The following is a 10,000-nucleotide window of genomic DNA, read 5'->3' as shown; positions in this document are numbered from 1 at the left end:
ATGCATTGAATTGCTCCACTGAGTTGTTCCATGCTTTGCCTCCACAGCACATGCTCTCTCCCCAGAAAGCTCCAGAGAGACTGCTGCAGCTGGCGGACTCCAACCTGGGCTCTCTGGTCACTGAGATGGACCAGCTACACAGCAGGGTGACGTCTTGGATTGATTTCTCTCTCCGACAATGCTTTGTTGACTTTTTCTCTCCAATTTTAGTTATATATATAATTTTTTATATATATATTCTTTTTTAAAGATGGCTTGCTAGTTTAAGATTTTATTAGTTTTAGTTTTATATATTAATAATATTAATATATAAAACTAACACTAAAACTAATAAAATGGTGTATTTTCCAGGGGAAAATTGGTTAAGCAAAAATACTGCCATAGCTAAAAGAAATTCCAAGATAGATTTTACATATCCACCCAAAATAGTAAGCTCATGTATGAAATAAATAATGACAAAGAATTTTCTCTACGATCTTCGTCTGTTTTAGTTACACGCAATGCAGTTTAAGTTAGTTATTCTTTTCTGTAAAACCTAGGTTTTATTTTCATTTCAGTTAACTAAAATGTGTCATAACCATGGTGGGAGATGGACCCCAGTGTGCAGCTCAACCAATGGCCCGGGGTCATATCATTAAAACACTAAGATTTGAATGATAATACACCCATACCACTTAACACGGCTTTCAACATGAATGATTGGACAACATGGAGAGATTCTCTTCCCCACACAATGTTTACACAGTGACAAATAACACTCAAACTCAAAATGTCATGTCAGGGTGTGCCTTTAAATTTTTTATGTTTTGCCTTGATATTTGCTGACAGCCATACTGCCATGGTATTGTCAAATCTTGACAAGACCTCTGGCCTCGTCTTTTGTGCGAGTCCGAGTGTGACGGCTGTATCGACCGCATGACGTCGTGTTGTCCTCGCAAACATTCCTCTGTCTATCACGTTGTTTGTTTTTGTCTGTTTCTCTGGCTTCGTTTTTGGCGTGCGTGCTTGTGAGCGTGTGTGCGTGCGTGCGTGCGGGCGTGCGGGCATGCGTGCGTATATGTGCGTATATGTGCTCCTACGTAAGTGCGGACAAGACTGACAGTAGCGACCGGGGAATCAATAGTACACACACTCCATACTATTGATCACACCGCTGTTGTCATCTTCAGCTCAGGCATGTCCTCCTTCAAGCCTGGGAAGTTAACCATCTGTTCAGTTATTCAATAAATAAGTATATTTACTTATTTAGTATGTCTGTCTGTCTGTCTGTCTGTCTGTCTGTCTGTCTTTTGAGGGTTTTTTTGTCTGCCTCGGTTTGAGTATTTGTGCTGCTCAAGTTTCACAGTGGGAAAGGAACCAGTTAAGATATTGTACAAGATTGTAATGTGTGTGTGTGTGTGTGTGTGTGTGTGTGTGTGTGTGTGTGTGTGTGTGTGTGTGTGTGTGTGTGTGTGTGTGTGTGTGTGTGTGTGTGTGTGTGTGTGTGTGTGTGTGCGTGTGTGCGTGTGCGTGCGTGCGTGCGTGCGTGCGTGTTTCCAGGCCACTAAGGTGTCTGCTGATGGTGAACAAGTAGTGGACGATGCTGATCGGATCCACAAGCGAGCTGAAGACCTGGAGAGCTTCATCAGGGACACACTGCTCGGAGCCACAGGTACACCTCTCATCTCCTACACCTGTGGCTCTCTCACAGTGGGGTCTGGGGGAACCCAGGGGTCATCTCCTACACCTGTGTTTCTCTCACAGTAGGGTCCTTGAGAGTTATACAGTCTGTAACAAATGGACAAATGGTTCCATTTGCACGCTCTCAGAATTAGGATTTTTATGTGTATTGGCATCCCAGAGATCGAAAATGGTATTTTCGGCCTGTGGTCTAATGCAGGGGTTCTCAACCCATGGGTTGCGACCCCTAGGAGGGTCGCCAAATTATTTTGGGGAGGTCCCCAAATCATTAAAAAAAAAGAAAACTGAATGGCTGGAAAATGGAAATGTGTTTGCATAGTACACAGTACACATGATAGCACACATATACATGCAAAACATTTCCTTATTAATCTGGTTTCAGTATTCATTTATGATATACTGTATTTTCTCTATTATTAAGGTCAGTTTGTAATGGGGGTGGGGAGGGGTTTAATTTATATTAAAAAGGCGTCATCGGCGCAGAGAAACATATGAAAATAGGCGTCAAAAGGCACAATTGGCACCGGGTGAATTAAGTAAGAAATGTGAGTACTTTTTCCACCACTGCAGAGGACACAATTGGAGGTAAATCTGGCACATTGGCTGCTCTAAAACGTTGTCAGGTACACACAGTTAGTCAAATCCGGAGGGTTCCTTTTACTCTGAGAATGAGTCGAATGAAGTCTCTGCAGATTTTTTTGCCGTATAGCAAAAAAGGGGGTTAACTAAACGACAAGGTTACCAGAGGACACACGAGGCCCGCATACTGGATGTCGCCGTTCAAATCCCTAGATCGTGGGGCGAGGGACCCGTGCTGACGGCATTGAGCGAGCCACACTCTGTCCCCTTCTCCTCCAGTACAACGTGGCGGTGGCGCCCTTGACCGAGGTACTTAACTCCCGTGGTGCACCTCCGGAACGTGTGTGACCTCCCGTTCCCCTATTCTCTGGCCCTTTACTCCCATGCACCACTGCTGTAATTAAACAATGTGTCCTTTCTCACAGCCCCCGTATAGGTTGGGGAAATGGGGGTGCCAATCAAGGTGCATTGGGTGCACCTGGCCAGCGTTCCCAGTATGTCCTATGGAGGGTATGCGAGTGACATCATCATCATACCGTAAACAGGGAATCGTCTCAAGAAATGTGTGTGTCCCCAACTCCCCAATCATGAAACCACTGAAAATGCCGCCGCACAACCAGTCAAAACGCCTGTAGTCTACCGTATATATGCCCGGCCTGTAAGTGGCGCTGTAAAGCTGCCACAAAGCACCAAAAAGAGAGAAGAAGACGACATTATGGAGCGTGCGCATACAACTCATGCGACGCAAACAAAAACAAACAGAGAATTCTGTTCTGTGTCTTCCTCCTTTTTGTTATGGCCTATATGAGCCAGGTCCTAATGCCTAAATGACATTGTTATCAGTCTTGTGTCATATCACTGGGCCTCTGCTTTTGACATCCCCCTCTAGTCGTTCATTGTAATCATTCATCGGTGGGGAACGTGCATTTCCTTTTGGGAAAAGTACTGTCAGATCTGTTTGATGTTTTCTTTTCTTTACTATAACAATTTAATTAATAACACATAAAAATTGGGCAAGTTTGCAATGCGACGCAATGAGTCGGGATCCGATGGTAATTCCGACGGAGCATTAGTCCGACATGCGGGAACAACGGTCGGACTACCGCTCAAACATGCGCTGCTCCCGTGCTTGCGGTTATGGTCAGGTTAGGTTTTGAGGTAGGTTGGCGGTCTAATGACTGTCGGACCAATAATAGTGTCGGAACTAAATCCTGGACCCGTTGTGTCACGTTGTGAGCTTTAAGAAGGGCTATTATCACTATTGGCTTAAGTAGTGTTGAGAGGATTCCATCCCACCCCCAGGTTGATAAGAATGCAGACCCGATCCTGCGGTATTTCAATCCTGACTTTAGTTTAGATGTGCTGTGATGATGAAACTGTCCACTCCAAGTTATACTGCTCCTAGCCTTCTGGCTCTCCGCCTAATCACTATGTCATTATGAGAGAGAGTGAGTGAGTGTGTGTGTGTGTGTGTGTGTGTGTGTGTGTGTGTGTGTGTGTGTGTGTGTGTGTTTGTGTGTGGGTGTGTGTGTGTGTGTGTGGGTGTGTGTGTGTGTGTGTGTGTGTGTGTGGGTGCGGGTGCGGGTGCGTGTGTGTGTTCTGGCATGAGTGTGTGCATGTGTGCACTTGCGCATGTCAGTGCCGTGGCTCAATGGATGATTGAGAGCAGCAATTAGAGGCTTAATTAGTGGCTATCTTGCACACACACATACATACACACACACGCATGCACGCAATCAGGCAATAATATACTGTAACACACTCTTCACTGTGTGTTTACCAGATACTGTAATATGATTCTATCCACGTTTTAAAGGTTTAATTGGCTTTTAAATTCCACTATGCAATTCCACTGCTGTGACACACACACACACACACACACACACACACACACACACACACACACACACACACACACCTATCAAGGCACACAAACAGCTGTGCACCTACAGTGTACATGCATAAACATGAGCATGACCACTTGCATACACAAACAAATATTTGCGTGCACGGCAGCACACACACACACGCACACACAGCTGTTCGTTAACATTATGGGTTTACTTCTGTCTTGCTTTAATCACATCATGTTGACATTACAAATAGGGGAGGTCTGCAGCTGCACACAAACACACACACACGCACGCACGCACACACACACACACACACACACACACACACACACACACACACACACACACACACACAAACATCATTTCACCTCAAGTTTCAACTTTCTCTAATCACATCATGTTTACATTTGAAATGAAAGAAGGATGCAGAAACATTACACCTCGTGCACGCACATGCACGTGGTATGCTTTTTTCTACCTACAATATCATTGGTCCTCTCTCTCTCTTGCTCTCTCTCTCTTGAACATTCTCACACACACACACACACACACACACACACACACACACGCACACGCACACACAAGCACTGGCACGCACCTCATTAAGTTCCAGTGGTAGGAATATTATTCAAATGAGCCTAGCAGCATGTCTTATCGTTGATTGCTTTGACTGCCTTTGAATTGCAGTTATAAAGCAACACATTAATGTGATCTGTGTCTCCATCGTGCACTGCGAGGCTGTGTTTGTACTGTGCATTTGATTCAGCTGAAGGCTGAGTTTACATGCACCCTTTGCTCCGTAATGTTATTTAATGTTTGATTCTCTTACAAGTTTTATTTCATACTATTTTATGTTCTTATATTCGGTTTTGTTCTCTGCTATTGTTCTATCATTTTAACTACTTGTGTTTTATTGTATTTTATTTTTTGTGTCCTGCCCTGTGAAGCACTTTGAGCTGCATTTATGTATGAAAAGTGCTATACAAATAAAGTTTATTATACTGAACTTTATATTTTTAATTTTTAATACATGGGCTAATGCTCTCATTAAGCTTGAATTGTTTGTTTTGAATTTCAATATTGCCTACTCAGCTCCCACTGAACACACCTGCCTGCCGTCTTCCTTTAGTGATCTGTTGAATGAACAAAAGGACCCGCTAAATTGATATAGGTATTAGAACGCAGGCAGCCCACATCTGAAAAGGTTTTGTGCCAGGGGCCCAGGTTTGTGTTAAAACATTTACAAAAAAAATCCGATACGTTCAAGACCTTTACAAAATGTTCAAAGATAGCACATGTACGAGCTTGTAGATCTGCCTTTTTTATCGCCATGGTGGTTAAAATGATTGTGATGCTTTAACCGCTTCAGTTCATACGACGCATGAGGCCGTCATAAGGATTCCGAAAAATTAGTGCCTACGACGTCTGTGGACGTTCTAGCGATGTCCTAGTGACACGGGGCGAGATAAGAATATTCAGAATTTTTCCTATTTTTTTATTGCCATTTCACTTTTCGCTTTCCGTACGCTAACGCTCTGTGCAACTATTAGCTTGTCATTGACTCCCATGTTAGCGCGGCGGAAAGAATGACTCGTATCTCCTAATCCAGGGTGCTCTCCGTGGTGATGAATGGATCGATATGCTGGCGCATTTCTGCTCCTCATCCGTCTGACCGTCTCTACGCTTTTTGGAGCGTAAAAAAATAAATTAAGATGATCGGGGATGTGAGGTCACTTTGTAAAGTCAACTTTTTTAGGAAAGTGTTTCCGGTTCATGGCTTTCAGAGTAAAAGCGATCAGACAACTCTGGCACCCTGGAGCTTCTATTTTGATGCACTTCCGGCACTAAATGTGTTTAACCTCCCCAAGCACTCCTGGGGGTCCCCAGACCCCACTTTGAGATCCACTGCTATAGCTAGACATTAAAACAGAAATTGTTATGCTGACAGAATCAGCTGTTAAAAATTCTTAACAAATGACAACAGGAGAGACACAAGGTGGACAGCTGCAGTCGAGTCACAAATTGCACACTGGTGTGAAAGGTTGCTGACAATGACAATTCATTCAATGCAAGAATGAGCACAAGGAATACATAACTATATACACAGTTTCTTCTTGCCCAATCGAGGGTATAAGGACAGCAGGTTTTGTTTGGTTTCCTTAGTTAACTTAAGACTTGACTTGCTTCTGTCTGAGGGCCTTTAAATGATTACAGATGTATTACTATTACTATATGTGTTTTGGGAGATTTTCTGACCTTGTTGAACGTTGCCCCTGCCCTCCATATTACAACTAAAAATGCCCTCTGCTTACCACGGCCCTCATTAGCCACTCCCCATTCACACTCACCACAGCCAATCCTTGCTGCAATCACCACAGTATACTGTAAATATACCTTTGATCTCTTCACAACAGACCAGACATGGATCGCGAGGACTGCTCTTGTAGATCGGCTATTTCTGCCATTCATTGCCCGAGTAGAGCAACCATGGCCGTCAGCTCCAGAGACTTCGCCCCCACCCTGAGTCTCGCCCTAACCTTGGGTTCCTCATCCCAGTCCACATTCATCTCATTTTGTTTCAATAAACTGTCAAACTTAAGTAGAGGTGAGGTCTCTTACTAGTGAAACCTGCGTTATAAAGGTGTGTGTACGTGTGTGTGTGTGTGTGTGTGTGTGTGTGTGTGTGTGTGTGTGTGTGTGTGTGTGAGCAGACCTCCAGTCCAAGGCAGCAGAGTTGAACGCCACTCTCTCTCGGAGGGACGGAGCTCCAGAGAAGAGCTTGAAGGAGATGAAGTCAGACATCGAGGCCATGCTGGCTGAGCTGCGCAACAGACAGCTGGGAGGCAAGAAAAACATCGCTGATGAGGAGCTGGGGTAAACACACACGCACATAAACACACGCACACAGTCACACACACACACACACACAGATTGGCTGTTTTTGCTCCTTTTATGTGACACTGTAGTAGTATAATGATGAACTACGAGGAACAGGAAGTAGTCATTTATGAAAACGTACTGTACTATATGGCAAAAATATGGAGACAGCAATACACAGACCAGAGGTTGTGTGACTGTGGCACGCACGCACGCACGCACACACGCACAAATAGTGGAGTCTTGGTAAGAAACCAAAAACAACAACCCACAGACAGATGTCTACCTTTGTCGACATATGAATATGGAAAATTAATTTTCTACCTTCTTTTGTGTGCTTTCATCACTCGCTTTTCTGTTTCTTGCTGTTTCTGCCTTCCTTCGCCTCCTTTCATACTTACACTCTTTTGTTCACTCGTTCCTAGCTTCTTTTCTCTCAGTTCACTTCAAACGCATTAGCGGTAAGCTGTTTCCACCGCGTAGACAGCTGATTGGTGCATCTCCCCCGGCCATTTCTCTCTCTCTCTCTCTCTCTCTCTCTCTGTTGATGTTTGAGAAACTAGTGTTTTTTCTTATGATACAAGAGTGTCTAGATTAGAACACTGGTTCTCAACCTGCGGGCCGGGCCCCCTGTTGGGCCATGAGGATTTTGCAAGTGGGTACCAAATTATAGTCAAACGATACGATTTAAATTATATTATAGTATTAATATAAAAAGATGCAGCATTTGTTCTTGAAAATACTTTCCAAATCCAAGGGAATTGGATTGAAACTGAGTTCTCCTTACTCACAAAGGAGCATATGGTCCCTGTATTTACTGTTTGGGACACCAGTCACCGCATAAAATGTACAGCAAAATAACAAGTGATTAGCTCTCTCTCTCTCTCTATTTCAGTCTCTCTGACGCACGCACGCACGCACGCACGCACACACGCACGCACACACACACGCACGCATGCACGCACGCAGCAATCAGCTCTCTTCATCTCCCCGGGTCGTCGTCGTCGTCCCCCCTCTCTCTCTCTATCTCTTTTCCTGTGCTGTCGCTTCCAGCAGTAAATGTTGACGAGGTGGAGTTAATTAAAACTCTAGCCACGAGGCTAACGGGAAGAAAGACGGAGAGGGACAGAGAGTCACAGAGAGTGACAACACGCAACAACCAGAGGGCAACATGCAAATGTGCCAGAAAGAGCTCAAAAAGAGATGTACAAAAGCAGGAAGAAATGACGTGATGGCTACACATGTCATGTCAAACATGTGGTCACATGTTGTCCCATGACGTCACTATAGTAGGGCTTGAGAGTGAGATAGTATGAGAATTACATTTGGTGTGCTATAATACGACCCCCATACGTAGATGCCCCCCCCCCTCTCTGAAATGAGCCTAGTAAATTAAGGCTCAACATGCAAAGTTGTGTACTCTTTATGTAAATTACTTGTTGATATTTACTGCTATTATTTGGAATATTTGTTTTGTTAATATATGCCCTGCTACAATGCACAGTGTTATATACACACAGACACACACACATACACACACACACACACACACACACACACACACACACATACACACACATACACATACTTGCATGCTGCTGTGCACATTGTAAAATGTTTTACATAGCCACAGTTTAATCTAAATCTGCCTCAGGGATCAATAAAAGAAAGCAGATATTTCACTCAGTCTGACATCCACTCTTATAGACTGATTACTATTTTCCAACCTGCACAGCCATTTAAAATTCCTCTCCTCTCCTCTCCTCTCCTCTCCTCTCCTCTCCTCTCCTCTCCTCTCCTCTCCTCTCCTCTCCTCTCCTCTCCTCTCCTCTCCTCTCCTCTCCTCTCCTCTCCTCTCCTCTCCTCTCCTCTCCTCTCCTCTCCTCTCCTCTCCTCTCCTCTCCTCTCCTCTCCTCTCCTCTCCTCTCCTCTCCTCTCCTCTCCTCTCCTCTCCTCTCCTCTCCTCTCCTCTCCTCTCCTCTCCTCTCCTCTCCTCTCCTTCTTCCAGTCTGGCAGAGGAGTTGTACCAGAAAGTGAAGAGGTTGTTTGGAGACCCCCACCAGGCCACAGAGGACCTGAAAGCAGAGGTAACTGTTGTACAGTTTTACTTCTATCCTATTCTATCCTTGTCTGGTTTATTAACTAAAAGTAGCACAGAGGAATTTTATTTACTTGCATGGCATTGTAACTTAATTGGTCCTTAATATTGTGATATTACACAATGCCCAGGGAGCTTCCCTCGTTCGACACGCCCCTCCGTCGTATTCTAAAACTATACTTTTAGAATACGGGGGAAAATAATCTGTTGATGTAAAAATCGTGACGGCAGCCGGATTTGAACCCAGGATATGTGGATTGGGAGTCTAATGATTAGAGCAGAACACTACCGAGTTGGCTGCCAGAATTGGTCTTCAGGCTGTATTAGAATGTAAAAATGGAGGGGAGCCAATCATCTATCTTTGTCTAAGATAGCTGTGTGTAAACATGTGGGTTTGCGTTGTTCCATTGTCCCTCTGCTGCCCCCTGCAGGTGTCAGGGAAGATGGCAGACCACCAGGGGAAGCTGGATGAGGCCCAGGATCTGCTCAACGCTGCCCAGGGACAGAGCAGAGAAGCTGGGTCTCTGGCTGAGCAGAACCAGGCCAACCTCACCGCCCTGGAGGTGCACATATACGCACACCCACGCACACACGCACACTTTGTTAAGGAGTGAGAACAGGCTTGCACAAATAAGGCTATTCAGCGTGGAGCTAAATCATCCTCCCGGTGGGGGCTCCTCACTGGCAGGGGAGTCAGTAGGATACAACAGTATATGCTCCCGGTGGGGGCTCCTCACTGGCAGGGTAGTCAGTAGGATACAACAGTATATCCTCCCGGTGGGGGCTCCTCACTGCCAGGGGAGTCAGTAGGATACAACAGTATATCCTCCCGGTGGGGGCTCCTCACTGGCAGGGTAGTCAGTAGGATACAACAGTATATCCTCCCGGTGGGGGCTCCTCACTGCCAGGGTAG

The 10,000-nt window shown here is 45.0% G+C and overlaps 1 protein-coding gene across 7 annotated transcripts in view; it reads left to right on the top strand.

The window, feature by feature from the left end:
- lama2 (laminin, alpha 2) overlaps positions 1-10,000 on the top strand; it is a 254,248-nt gene that overhangs the window by 196,661 nt on the left and 47,587 nt on the right. For all 7 annotated transcript variants that reach the window (XM_083790714.1, XM_083790710.1, XM_083790709.1 and 4 more), the window contains 5 exons: positions 48-146; positions 1,540-1,651; positions 6,824-6,986; positions 8,998-9,076; positions 9,519-9,650. In XM_083790714.1, the coding sequence (XP_083646840.1) occupies positions 48-146; positions 1,540-1,651; positions 6,824-6,986; positions 8,998-9,076; positions 9,519-9,650 (585 nt within the window). The remainder of the gene's footprint in view (positions 1-47; positions 147-1,539; positions 1,652-6,823; positions 6,987-8,997; positions 9,077-9,518; positions 9,651-10,000) is intronic.

The sequence above is a fragment of the Protomyctophum parallelum genome, assembly GCF_964188405.1.
Source record: "Protomyctophum parallelum genome assembly, chromosome: 19".
NCBI classification, from domain to species: domain Eukaryota; kingdom Metazoa; phylum Chordata; class Actinopteri; order Myctophiformes; family Myctophidae; genus Protomyctophum; species Protomyctophum parallelum.
The sequence above is the reverse complement of the archived record's forward strand: the minus strand, read 5'-3'. Positions and strand labels throughout refer to the sequence as shown.